This window comes from Ascidiella aspersa, chromosome 6 (genome assembly GCF_963924565.1).
Source record: "Ascidiella aspersa chromosome 6, kaAscAspe10.2, whole genome shotgun sequence".
Taxonomy (NCBI): domain Eukaryota; kingdom Metazoa; phylum Chordata; class Ascidiacea; order Phlebobranchia; family Ascidiidae; genus Ascidiella; species Ascidiella aspersa.
Window position 1 is genome coordinate 30,556,499 of NC_139452.1, and position 14,463 is coordinate 30,570,961.

The 14,463-nt window shown below is 33.9% G+C and overlaps 2 protein-coding genes across 2 annotated transcripts; both read right to left on the reverse strand.

Annotated features, from left to right (window-relative positions):
• Window positions 1–1,843: 1,843 nt before the first annotated feature.
• Window positions 1,844–12,785, reverse strand: LOC146141243 (lysosome membrane protein 2-like). The gene is made up of 12 exons (XM_083391244.1): window positions 12,643–12,785; window positions 11,371–11,528; window positions 10,547–10,688; window positions 9,942–10,151; window positions 8,888–8,979; window positions 7,429–7,478; window positions 7,111–7,180; window positions 6,240–6,370; window positions 5,640–5,806; window positions 4,852–4,980; window positions 4,118–4,261; window positions 1,844–3,227 (listed from the first exon to the last, which is right to left on the reverse strand). Exons 1-12 carry the CDS (start codon window positions 12,769–12,771, stop codon window positions 3,135–3,137), a joined length of 1,515 nt encoding a protein of 504 aa, XP_083247370.1. The 5' UTR covers window positions 12,772–12,785; the 3' UTR covers window positions 1,844–3,134.
• Window positions 12,786–13,120: 335 nt separating this feature from the next.
• Window positions 13,121–14,463, reverse strand: LOC146141244 (coiled-coil domain-containing protein 6-like). Its single transcript, XM_083391245.1, has one exon. It carries the CDS (start codon window positions 14,389–14,391, stop codon window positions 13,123–13,125), a length of 1,269 nt encoding a protein of 422 aa, XP_083247371.1. The 5' UTR covers window positions 14,392–14,463; the 3' UTR covers window positions 13,121–13,122.

A 14,463-nucleotide genomic window follows, 5' to 3' on the forward strand; every position in this document is an offset into this window, starting at 1 on the left:
GGTATATCACATGGCAATTTTGTTCAGAGGTGACACCATCTTTTATCGGCTCTCAAAAAAGTAGCGGCCTCTCAAACAGGTTGAGAAGAAGGCGAAAAGGCAGGGCTAGACAAATTGTAAAAAACTAAAAAATAGTTCTTTATTGACAGCGGTGGTATTTAGTTATTTTTTAAATATGGATTTAGGATATAACCTTTAAAATATATAAGGTACAATTCCATAATTATTCTATAAATTTATTGACCCATAGTATAAGGTTTAAATCTGAATTTATCTACCAGTGACATTATTCAAAATTCCAAGGTCAAGTTGATTTGATTGCTTAAAATTTGTTTAAAAATCATGAAAAAATATAGCGATATTCTTGACATTTCAAATTATTACTTTCGTTAGCTGCGCATCCATTACTAAAGTAATCCTGGAAGGTATAACTCCAGGTTTAGCTTACGTCATAATGATTGCGTTTAGAAGAGTGACGTCATACCAAGAAAGTGACGTCATGTTTGTTGGTTTTATTTTTTCGGCAAAATACAACATTTTTTGTTTAACGACCTCATCAGTTTCAAAAAATCTACTTGAAAACCAAACATGAGATACAAAGTATCCTGAAGCGTAATCAAACAAAGGCAGAAGTGAAAATAGAAATGAAAACAAGCCAAAGACATGACATGTAATCCCCCTTTAACTCCAAGGTCACAGCAATGTGTGGGTTGCAAACTGTTGCTAATCCAAACGCTGCCATGACAGCCATAGTACCTGAAGAAGCCATGCAACACACATCACCCCAAGAATCTAGAACAGGTGCTACTTGTAGGCCTACGCCAATCTGCTTCAAACGAGCAATAATCCCCCAAAAACTGTAAACCCTTTTATGCTTATTGCAATAAGAAAAATGCCCATTAAAAGTTGGCAGTTGCTAAATTAAGCAAATATATATATCTCCTGGCGTTATTGTTATTTGCAATGTCCCTTATAGTAGTAACGACAATCACCAAGTTCCCGCCACCAACCCTATAAACCAAAAGAAGGCTCTGTGAACTGGCTTGGCGATCATCTCCTTTTGATTTGAGAAAATTGAACTTCGCTTAGCCTACTTATGGGCCGGCATTCGTCACTTCCGTCCGCACATTGAGGAATTCCATCTTCAACCAAGCTGATGTCGACCAACAGGGGCTTTCCATGGCGACAGTAAAACCTCGTTTCGCTGCATCGCGTCGTATTCTCGTCCGATCCGTCGTCACAGTCTGTTGTTCCGTCACAAAGGCTGTTGACATCGATGCTGGTGAGTGTTCCACTGGCGCAATCGTGACGCTTGGGGCACAATCCACGTTCGTCGCATGATAACCACAACCATTCCGTATTCAGCCCTTCCATGCGTATTCGAAAGCGGTTCTCCCACCCATGCACTTTACATCACAGAACTTAAATCGAAGCTCGCAACCATTGCATTCACCTTCCATATTCAGAAAGGTTGTATGCTCATAAAACTAAAGAAAAAACAAACTACAAGTGTTGTAATGATGCAAGTCAATGACTTGACTTAAGTTCACTCTAGTCAACTTGCCTCGACTTAGTCGTTTTGGGCAAACGTATTTATGATAAATATACATTCTTTTTCACTGCCACCTGGGTGCTAATTCAGCTCTTAACCTATAGTTACTCTACTGCAAAAGAAAATGTTAACTGGGCTGGGGTATCAAGTCGAGGTACTAGTTGTCGAAAGTCAGCATTTGCTTAATTTAGACTTGGTGGAAAACCGGCAATAGCAAGGATATTCAAATACTTACCAATTATGTGCGATTCTTGTAGCTTCTAAAAGTTCAGTATGTTCCTCACCACTATATAAAAGTAAGCATGAACGTATTAATTATATTTAAAGATAGCAACAGAATATTTATATGGCCGTAGGACCAGACGATTTGTTCAAACACATACTGCCAAATTGGAAATTTCTTAAACAAGGCGAAAAAATGGCGACTTGGGCATTCGGAAAACAAGAAAGAAAAACGTGAACTTTATAGGAAGCGAAAACAGCAGTCTTTTGAGCACGGATTAAGGCACAAACTGTGTAAGGTTTAATCAAACGAGAAGAAAGGCTTAATGATTAGGCGCAAAAGTTGAGATACCTTGTCTAAAGTATTAATAACAAAAAGTCAAGTTCCATTTAGGCTACATAAAACCATAAAGGTTTAAGTGGCTGAAATTAAGGAAACTTTTCGAAGATAAATTAACTAACTATCCACTACAATCTGTATAAGTAGACATTACATTCAAGATGTTGTGATATGCTGGTAACCAGAGTTGTGCGATAATATCGGACAGCAGACATATTGTACGAGACCTGGTCGGGCGTAATTTTCCAAAAATATCGGGCATCTATCTACATGACGTACCACTGACGATATATCGTGGCTATCATTCATATATTTCGATAATATCGGTGTTGAAACGATACAAGGTTGTAGTTTTGGTACGACAGGTGATACCCGATACTAAAGTTGGCATTTAAGTCATGCTTTGCTATTCAACCCAGGATATGTAGATTTAGAAAGAAAATGAAATCTACTATCTGGAGGTAACTGCAATACTGAACGCTAAAGCAAATAATGGCTCGAAAATATGGCTAACATTGCCTTTAAAGTTTCAGGTTTTTTTGTAATTAGATAAGAGTGTTACTTTTTTTCCAAAACACAAAAGAATCCAAATAAAATGCGTACCGGGCATTTAACGACAACGTATTGATTTTACTAGTAAGAATGTATAACAGATACAAAGTGATAGTATCGGTACTCGCCCGATACTAGGGTGGTATCGGTGCCGATCCGATATTAAACTTTTATCAGTGTTCCACCCATGATTTATAAGTAATAAGTCTAATCTTGTAAATTAAATAATTCTAACCCAAAGTACCGGAAATCCCTAATTACTATGCACACTAAGGATGAGTTGAGAGTTTTAAATGGGGGCAAAAAACATGAAAAGTACCCAGTAACACCCATTATTTGCATCAAGTAAGCAAAAAACAAGAACAAAAAATAGAAAATATTGCAAAAATCACAGGCTGCAGGTGGCAAGGCAATACTGCCTCGTATTTACAAAACACAAAAGGAATTAACAGTGTACAGATGTCGTCTTTAATCACTTAATTTCTCCTCTTCGTTGCTTTTGATTAAAGGATCAGAGTCCATTGAGTTCACGACAAAGGTCTGGCTTTTGTTTTTGCGATACTGCAAAAAAACATCAAAACGTTAAGTTTAACGCGGCTTTAAAAAAAAAACTCAATAACTAAAAATTAACATATGAAGCGTTTTAAGATTCCAACCTAGTCACTACACTTATTGGGAAAAAAATAACAATTTTAAAAATAACATAAACTACTATTTATAATTATTTTTTTTTTTTGACATTTAAGCTGTTGGATAATCAATCAAAATTAATCTAAAAGCAAAAAAGGACAAGTAGATCGACATCAATTTGATTAAGACACTTCGATACGAACTTGTATCACTATCAGTTAATGTAACTGAGAAGTAAACCTCTACATCTGGTTTATTGACAATTATAAAGATTTGTCCAGCGGTTAGCATAAAAAAACAGATGTTAGCCAAATAGACACTTATCAGTGAATATAACGCGTTTGACAGCCCTTGGTCTCACTAAAAAGCTACCCCAACCAGTGTTTTTATAACGAGCCTTCTCACGAATAAGTTTTGTATTTCCGTCGCTTCGACGATGGCCAACTAATTCGCAAGTTTGAGTGGGACTGGGGATGAGATTTGCAACGCAGCAAGGGCCATGGGATTTTCCAACGGGTAAATTTATCAAAAATATATCAGGTTGACAACTGAAGTTTAGGAGGTAACTAAACTTTTTAACTCTAAAAAATAACCTAGAAAAAACGCCTTCGTTCACAAAATGCTGCCTACTTCTATATGGGACTAAATGTTCATTCTACGTCTAACAACCACCTACAAACATTATCTTAAGATTTATTCGGAACGTTCAAAATGCTTCCTACTTCTGTATGGGCTTTGATATTCATTCTACGTCCAACTACAATCTTCGGCCATTATGTCCCCAAAAAGTAGTTTGAATATTACAAACACGGTGAGCTTACGTTGATAGCGACAGCGATGAGGGCCACCACCACCAGGAATATCCCAAGGGCAAGTATGACGTAGGGAAGGGCACGAACAGCGCCAAGTAGTGTCAGAACTTCGCTCTTGAAAGTGTGAGCTGAACCCGCATCCAATGTCACGCTCTGCAAGAAAACAACATCACATTTAGTCATTTTATTTGGTTTATATTTTGGAAATTTGTAATGTTTTTAAATAACTAGCGTTTTTACGGTTTGTCAGTGTTTTTCACTTCAAATGACGTGATTAGGCTACTTTTAGCAATATTGGGATTGATAGATTTTGCCACAATTTCTATGTTTTCTTTGAAGTTGAAAAAAATTATGTAAGGTTTCTATTTATTTTTTTGATACAAAAATAGAAAAACTTAAATTTAGTAATTTTACTTAGTTCATATATTTAAAAGCACTTTATTTCGTTTAATATCAACAATTTAATTTATATGTATTACTTTGGATTTTCCAGTCAAGTTGACATTTGAAAAAGTAGCAAATTTACATAAAAAATTAAAAAAGGCCAAGCCACACTTCTGCCATAGTTTTTAAGTCAATATAACCAGTTACATTTTGTTAACACAAATTGGTTGAACAACCAACATAAAACAAGCCTACATAAGTAAACAATAAAAAAATATAAACCGGTGTACGTATTTTCAAAAACAACATTTTGCTTTGTTTACTTTTAGTTCAACAATAGTGATTTACGAATTGCTCACCTCATTTAGCCAAAGCACCGGGAAAATGACCGGCCTAACACCTTTAAGTTGCGAAATAATCGGGTCGGTGACGTTTATGTCGATACTGACTTGCAACCGCTTGGCTGCGTTGAATATAGCACCGGAAATCTAAAAAAAACCAGATAAGTGCTTTTTTGAAAGTCAATTTGGACGTGAAGAGCCAACCAATAGCGTAAATCCAGTGAGGCCTGGTTATAACAAATTAGAGTCGATTTCAGTTCGTATTGTTTAAACTTTGGTTGGGTTGTGTAGGTTTAGTCATATCATGACTGCTCTCAACAATTCTAAACAATGTTTTTCAATGATAAAGAATTCATAACTAAAGCAGCTTCCATAACATTATTAAGTTTAGAATAGATATGGCATTAATCTGGTTTTAAAATCATTTGTTTTGCCTTTTATAAATAATGAGAAATGATGAGAATAACTTTTTTCAAGTACCTAGCAAATTGAAAAGTATAGGAGTGAACTTTTACTGTTTTTTTAAGGAAATAACTAACCAAATATGTAAGTTATAAAAACAAATGTCTTCAGTATTTAAAATACTTGTCTATGACTATGTTTCCAAATATGTTTTTTATGAAAACTTTTGTGAACTTAAATAGAACTTTCTCGCAACATTGTTTCAGCAAAGTTCATTTGTAGACATGATAAAACTTATCTTTTTTACCTGTGGTTTTGAAATAAATTTCATATTGGCTAAATTATATCATTACCAAATGTGCAAAAAATTAGGAAATATCAAACACAACAAAATAATTCCCTACTGGTTCAATATCGAGGAACGTCTCATGTTCCGAAGGTATGGGATGCATTCCAATGATGTCGTCGATAAACTTTTGAGCACCCAGGTAGAAATGTGGAGACGAGATGATAACAGGGGCACCTTGCTTGCATGGACTGATGCTTAAAACACCAGTGTCGTAACAATTTCCTGCAAACATATTGTTGTTATTTGTAATTACACAATTTAGAGCTGGCTAAATTAAGAAAATATTGTACCAGGTTCCTTGCCGGGCTAATTTGAACTCATGACCTCAGTCATACCGGGACCGTCACTCTACCAACTGAGCTACACAGGCTCAGAGAGGAGCGAGTTGAGAAAAAACCATAGCACTGTGGCCTGCTGCATCCTGTTCGTATAACTAGACTATGGCAAGGTTCGAACTCACAACCTCGGTCATACCGGGACCGTCACTCTACCTACCCACTAATTTCGCAAAAAGTTGAATTTCAAGTTTTGTTTAAAAAAATCAGTATTTTAGATTAAGCAGATTTGGCAAGCCATTAACAAGTACAACACATAATAAGGCAACTGAAAATTAACATTATGTGAAAAAAGCAGTATTGTGAAAGTTGGAACAAACCCGGTGGAACACAAAATCCAGCATTGCTTGGGTTGACCGTGATGTTGGCGAAGACACTTGCGGGTAACTTGAATCGTAATGTGTCGATTCCACGCACCTTTGTGTGGTTGGCAAACTTGAGGTAGAGGGATCTAAATTAAAACACACAAAAATTAGTTTAGGAAAAGGGATTTTCAAACTTTTTAATCAGTTGGAAATTAATAGAGGCAACTCAAGACAAATTTATTGTGTGGCCCCTGAAGAATTGTGACCAGACAACTAGATTTACTTTGGCTTTTTAAAATTAGATTAGAACTAGAATTACATTTAATTATTCACTCAAACATAAAAAAAATCTTTAAAATCACAAAATATTCTCAGAAGAATGTAAATAGCAAATAATTGTGCATTAACTTTCCTATGTTTTAGTATGGCCCACGCTTTTTTTTCACTGTGAAAAAAAACTTAAAATGTTGTTGGACAAAGTGTTGTTGGACACACAAGCATTTTACTTGTAAGCTCTAATTCATTAAATTAGAAAACCAGAATTATCTAGCCAGGAGCCTTTAATTTAGCAAATGCTTGTGTAGAACATACGCAATATAGGGAGTTAACTGTTACCAAAAAAATATAAGTCATTAAAAAATGAAAATGGTAGATCTAAATCAAGTTTTAAAACATTGACTGAAGGTTGAAACGGCAACTATTTTCCAAAAAATCAGTTGGTAAAAAAAGCATTACTAAATTGTGAGGGGAGATGTTACATTAAACATCAGAATGCACCGATTTTTTCAAAGCATTTTCAAATTTATTTTTATGAATGTAAAAAAGGGAAAGTTTTAATAAACAAAGTAAGCTTGTCTGTTGTGCAAACTTTAGACATAATGATTACCTGCAAACGTCGGTGTTGAAAATGTATATTTCGTCGTCAACTTCAACTTTTGGATTCATAAAAACTCCATCTGCAAAAATACATGCAGTTTTACTATAAAACCTGACCTTGCTAGTATAATGTGTTATCTAAAAGGAAAAACTAATAAAAAATTATACAACGAAATAATTAAGGATGGTGGCAAATGCTGAATATATATTACTCATTCTTTTTCTAACATAGATCTAAAAATATGCTTGCATATTTACTTCAAAACTCTTATAACAAGTTTGTTTTTCAACAAAATGCATATTTTTGGATAAGAGTTTTTCTCTTTACCTGTTCCATTGATCATATTAGCTATATCAGAAGTCCAATATGAGAGGTTCCTAAACAAAAAGTCTTAAACATTATTTTGTCAATACAAACAGTTGTGAATTAAAATTAACTTTCTCTCAAAACTGGAACTAGATACACATTTAGGACATACAGTATTTTTGAAAAAATACATATTGAACATATTGACTTAAGTTAAAACAATCCATTTTTTTCAAATAAAGTATTGATTATTAATAATAAAAACTGCAAGGTAAGTTTTGTAAATCGTAAACTAAATATCAAAGTTTAAAAACAAAAAAGCCTTTTACTAAAAATTAGTTTTTTAAACAAAAAACATGAAATTGTGCAACAGTTTAATAAGTTACAAATGAACTCTCAGGTAAAACTGTAAAGACAAATAAGTAAAACAAATAATCTTTTGTACAATATAATAAAAATAATAATAATCAAATAATTGTCAACCAAGGTTTGGCAACCTATTCTAATCGCCTTTGTCAGGGTGAATGGCAATTACAAATACCAGAACCCTGTTTTTGATTAATATCATTATTACTCCGCCTGAAGCTGGTAGCAACAGTTTATAATATTGAATAATAAAATAATATATATTTAAAACAAATTGGCAAAGCATTGGTTAATACAAGAGGTTAAAGGAGCTTTGAAGTTCTACATTGTTGAGTTTTGTCCTCATAGCAAGTACAAGTATAAAGGCTGATTGCGACAGGATTTGTCAAGTGTCACACAATTGGTTTATCATTGATTTAATGATCGAACTGCAGACCAGTTCGCATCACCCCATCAAATATTGAATATTGAACACACACTGCCTAACAATGCACAAACATCATGAAATAAAACCATATTTTTGTCAACAAAATGCTTAAAACATAAGGTAGCCTCATTAGCTTTGTCTAAAAAAAAATTGGAGTCAGCAGGATTTGAGTTCGATCTATTGAAATTAAACCCTATGGTTGGTTGATACAAATTAATTTGATATAAATTAATTTGGTTGTTAACAATTATAAATGAAAACATGGGCAAATACAATAGAGATATTAAAGATTGCATTGCAGGAAGCCAGAGTATTGTTAAAAATCATCTAATTTGGATAATATTTTACCGATAACTTTTTCACATACATGTTTCTTATTTAAAAAAATACATGAATTAAATTGCTATAGTACACAAGTTTTAAGTTTTAAAACACTTTGGGAATACAGTTGAAAAGACTTTTATACAAATAAACCAGATTAGTGCTTTGGTTGACGTATTTTATACACATTTAATTTTTTCTTTTTTCAGTTTTGCTTTGAAAACGTTTTTCAGGTTTGCATCAAATGTTTTTTTCAGTTTTGCGTTTGAAAGGGTTATCAGTTTTACGTTGAAAAACTACAAAATTGCAGTAATGCACAACATATTATCAAACTAATTTATTTCAGCTGTTCTGATGACAACTTACGCATTTCCATTCCACGCATGGAGAGTGTTGGCGTTAGAAATACTATTTCTTCCCGTGTCAGCCAAGTAGCACCCATCATCACTGTTGTTAAACTAAACACAATTATATACATTAGAATTAATGCTACAAGAAATGCATTGTAGGATTAATTATTCGCCTTAAACCTCTTTTGGTAAATGAAATTTGAATTGGATTTAATCAAAATAATTATAAACATGGTAGGAATGCAGTTTATATCATTTTAGGTAAATACTGTAAATACTGGACTTTATTAAATTAAATAGTTTGCAAAATATATAATTTACACTGAATGTAATTTGTGTTACTTTATAGATAGAAACATTGCTGAACTTCATTGCAAATTATAAATGCTTTTAAGAACAATGTTTGTATCTCAGAAAATGATTTTAAGGTAACACAATCAACATTTCACTCAATTTTATAAATAAAACACATTAAAGGAAATTTAAAACACTGCAATGTAATTTATTATTGAAAATGCTATGTTCTATAAGTCATTCATATAACTTTATTACTTTAAGGATATTGTAACTGAACTGCAAGTTGATAAAAATAAAAGTAAAACTTTTTGGTATGTATAATTTATGTTTTTTGCATTCTACCCATTCAATATATAAATAATATATAAGAATCAATGGGGTTTTAGATTTTTTAAAGCTGTGAGCTTAAAACTAAAAGTAACAACAAAATAGAAAGAGAACAAATAAGTTTACATTATATTTTCTATCAATCTTTTATATGACTCTGCCTTTTAAGCCTTTTAAACTTATTAGTAGAATAATGTTTATATTGTATTTGCATAATGGCAAACAAAGCCTTACTCACTATAAAGCTAAAAAAAATAGCAAACCTTATTCATAAGACTCAGTGAATGTAGTTAAGTATAAATTGTAATTTTTTATCAATTTTTTAGGGTATTTAACCTACATTAGGCAGCCCTGGTTTTAAAGACTTACATTTACATAAAATAAAACTTTTTTTTTTAAACAAAATTTACATTTATTATGATTGTAGAAAATAATAAAAGTCTTACCCCGACAAAAAGACCAAAATCAGGAGCAAATTCAACTCCGAATTTGCTTAAAATGTCGCTTGCGAGTTGTAAGACAGGGTCGGTGTATCCGAACAGCCATTCATCGACCGTGTGGTGGACAAATAAGTCACTGTCCTGTAGAACCGTGATTAGGAGGCTTATGGCAGGTTTCACCCAGCTTGGCAGTTTCGAAACCAAGGAATTCACCGTCTGCCAAAAAAAAAAAAAAATTTTTAGTGTAATTTATTTAAAAAAATTATTCAGTACTAACTGTTAAGAAAAACAGACATAAAATTGGTGAGGGATATGTTTTATTGGATGTCTTTGATTAATGTACTACTTCCACATTACAATACCAAAAAACAGGCAAAAAAATCTCATTTAAAACCAAACTTAGCATGTTTTACTCAGCCCTTATCATAGGTTAGATTTGCCATCCGAAGATTGCAAACATTTTACTTAAGAGCCATTAAGAGCTTACCAATATTTCACATAATGCTAGCACAAACAATAAGATTTATTCCAAATGACAAGTAAGTCTCAATACATATAGTAAAAAAATCCACCAGAAAAATAGGTTTACATTAAAAATTACATGATCTTACTATAATGGGAACGTTGAGTTGGGTGAGAACCATATCACGATCACCAACCGACATATCTCGCATGAACACCAGTGTGTGGTTGTATTTGTATGAGACAGTGGAGTTTGTGTAGAAGGCAACGTCAATACGAGGCTGGTACAACCTAAAAATGTATTATTACGAAAATTAAAAATTAGGCAACATCATCTACAACAGGTCAGCACAACTCAAAATGGTAAAAGGGATTAAAAACGTATAAGTTAAGAAGTTAATATTTATAGCTATTGTAATGTGAATATAATGTTTTTGAACTTATGCGCAAATAAGCAACTGTAAATAAGTCTAATCACGCGAAAAAAAATGCTTTTATTTGGTTCAAACTGGAAAACTTTAAATTTAAAACATTAGGTGACCCATAAATCAGTGCGATTGTTCATCAAAACAATAAATAAAGACCTTCAGTAGGTTTGATAACAACAATCATTTTTGTTTAGAGTTCGATCGATATCACTTTTTTGGGACTGATACACAATATTTTTTTTTAATTTTTTAACCGATACCTTATAAAGATACTGATTTTATATACCTGGGAAATGTTTGAAACTTGAATTAATTGAAAATAAAATCAAAATAACGTTTTGGTTTATTAAATAATTACCCTAGTATTTTGCATATTTACTTGGCGTGATGTTAAACCCAAGTTGTTTGTTGTACATGAAAAATTATATCATATTTTTGTACTAGAATATCGGACAAAGTAGCTACATAAGCCAAATATGAACCCATTTTATTGGCAAACCTATACATGGGTTTATCTTTTCTTTTTTACATAACTTTGCACTAACCTGTAAGTGAAGGGTCCAATCTGCTGAACCCTTGGCTTTCCACCTTTCAGTATTTCATCGGTGTTTGTAACGTTAAAGAGGTAATATTGCATGTAGAGTGGAGGTGGGGGGTTCATCCACTGACTGAACACCGGGGAATCCAGGCTCAACATCAGTTGCTGGATGAGGATTTGCAAATTCAAGAGTTACAGCATTTTGTTTGGAGTATATTTGAAGTACTTTTGATAGTTTTTCTTCAAATATTGTTCACTTGTTTCTGTTGCATTTTTCTTTAGGTTAAAGGATTTAAAATCGTATTGGGAAAATGGAAGTCAAATAGTATCTTGTTGGAATTAAAAAAAAAATGTTACATAAAGGAAACAGTTACATTTTTTTGGTTAATCCTCAATATATTTGGAAAAAAAATGCAAATTTATTAAAAACACAAAATTTTTTTCTGGTATAAAAGCCAAAAATAAAGTGATATCTTAAAATAGTGAAGCTAACAATAATATATTTACATGCCTGAATTGCAACAAAAAATGATGGAGCTAATAAAAGTGGAAATGAAAACAGCTAGGCATCTTTTACATTACAATAGTAATAGCATTTACAAAAAGAATGTGATATTATAAATTAAATTACTATTATCCTATATTTGGCCTGCTATATTTACAGTAAGAACTGGTAGTAAATGTTTAGATTAACATGATTTTGTAATATGAGTCAAGCACCATAAATTGCATTTATATTGAATAACAGGCATGACAAGGTTTCACCATTGATCTTAACTGCGTTCCTTGTAAAAGTATATTATCACAAAGTACCACCAACAAAGGCCATAAATGTGAATGCAGTTCAGAAATTTAGGAATGTGTCACTTAAAAATGTTAAAAAAAAAACATTTTAGATTCTTTTACATTATTTTACTGGCTTATTTAATATGTGGACAAAATGTATAATTATGAATTACAATTGTTTTCTTAAAAACAAAGGCTGTTTCCTGATATGTTTGCAAACAAAGGTTTAGTCTGTTATATGATTAGGTGAGTGTGGTTATTTCATAAAAATCTTCCACAGAGACATAAATCTGGTTAAAACAAACTCTTGCTTCAAACATTCAGTATTGAAAACATTGAAAACTTTAAATATAGATATGTGTTTTTTAATATCGTTAAACTGTTATTACATGAATTTGACTAAAACGAGGTTCGTTGTAAATATTTAGCGTTAAACAATAATAAAAAGCCTAATATCTATTTAAAATCAAATTTAATATATTTTTAACATTACCGTGTCCAGCTCTTGGTTAATAATCTTCTGTGAAACTTCCATTGTTATCAAGACAATCCCAGCGACCAGAAGTAAGACACCTACTATCGCCGTGGCAACATGACACTTTGTCTTCCTACAACAGCCCATTGTTTGACTGAAACAAGTTACACGTTTAGTGGGAGCAAATCAGTTGAAAAGCAGCGCAACCGAAAAATTTGAATCAACTGAAAAAACAACGCCAATGACCAAACATTTGAACAGTTCGTTGATCAGCAATAACCTACCGAAGGGTTTTCTATCTACCGACGGCGAAAATGTAACACTAAAAATATGCGACGCAAAAAGAAATATGGTTGTAAAGCAGGAACAGACTGGGATTACTTTAAAGGCATTCTGAACTTCAGGAAATCGGCACCAAAAAAAAACTCCAATTACAGTTTGGCAATAACAAACATGCAAAGATAAATAGTGTCTCGCTCGTTGGACTAATGTTTTTTTTCATGAGTCGAACATCGATTTTGAACGCTGGCTTGGGGAGGGAGGGGGTGAGGGTTTAATAAACTCGTTCTGATTGGTCGGTTGTTGTTGGGACTGGCCGGCCCCACGCGTCGGGGTTTGCTGCTTCGATGTACCCGGACTCGAGGACAACAAACTTCCCCCAGGTAAGTTATTTTGCGCTTGCTGCTTTGCGATTGAATGCGGCGATGGTGGAACAAAATTCATCGAAGTGTTGCCGGTATGGGGTGATATTGGTCTTCCGGTTACCATTGGATAAGGGATCGGACTAGATATAGCTCTGGGACGTACAGTAGATGGACCACCGACAAGAAAACCGCTTGTTTGTTCCCAATTGTGCCGGCTCTCATCGTCCATTTCTAAACTCGACTCGGATTCTGAAAGTTGTCGAGACAGAGCTTCACGTCGTTCGGTTTCCAGCATAAGTTGTCGATGCAGTCTGGCGTTTTCTTCTCTAAGAAGCTTTTCTTCGCTTTGATAAAGGTTGGCTTTCGAGTGTCTGTCGTTCTGCATGGCTTTCAATTGTCTGCGAAGGTAGTCAACTTCTTTCTTGAGATAGCGAACATGGACGGTAAGGTTGTCGCTCGATCCAGTCTCGAGAGAAACTGATTGCCTCGGAGACGGAGGGGCGCTAACCGGTTGATTTAACTTTTCTTGCAAAACCCGCTTTTCTGCTTCTAGTTTGTCCATTTTCTTCCAAAGTCTGTTCACCAAACCTTCCTGTTCTTTTTCCAAAGTGTTTTCGAGATCGATTTTTTCGCGACGGAGCTCTTCCAGCTTAAAGTGCTTGTCGTGCGTCTCACGTTTCAGCTTCTCGATCTTCCGCATCAGCGTGTTCACCTGCTTCTCTTGCTCACGCTCGAGAGTTTGTTCCAGCTCGACTTTTTCCTGTCGCAGTTGACTGAGTTGTCGTTGAAGTTCGTTGGTTAAAAATTCCTCCTCAGTTTCGTATTTGTTCACAAGCGTTTCTTTTTCCTTCTTCAGTTCCTGAATCTTCTTCATGAGCGTGTTCGAGATGAATTCCTCCTCCTGTTCTGCTCGCGCTTGGATATTGACACTCGCTTGTCTCAGGGCTTTGTTCTCTTCCTGCAGAGCGTTACATCGCAGCTTGTACGTCTCCAGCTCCATTTTGAGCACTCTGTTTTCTTGCTGAAGTGAAGCGACACGAATCGCGAGCTCATCTCGCTTAATCGCAACCGAAGTTGCTCTCGACGAGTTCATTCCATCCGTGTCAGATTCTGATTCGGACATTTTAAACAATATTTGCTCCTTTATAATTAAAAAGTTTACAGAAATGGAGAAGGTTGCAAAATCGTAGACCAC

Coding starts and splice junctions, on each gene's coding strand:
- LOC146141244 (XM_083391245.1), bottom strand. CDS start 14,391: ATGTCCGAATCAGAATCTGACACGGATGGAATGAACTCGTCGAGAGCA.
- LOC146141243 (XM_083391244.1), bottom strand. CDS start 12,771: ATGGGCTGTTGTAGGAAGACAAAGTGTCATGTTGCCACGGCGATAGTA. Junction 10,689..11,370: donor ATTGGACCCTTCACTTACAG/GTTAGTGCAAAG, acceptor ATACATTTTTAG/GTTGTACCAGCCTCGTATTG. Junction 4,262..4,851: donor CGGTGCTTTGGCTAAATGAG/GTGAGCAATTCG, acceptor GTTTTCTTGCAG/AGCGTGACATTGGATGCGGG.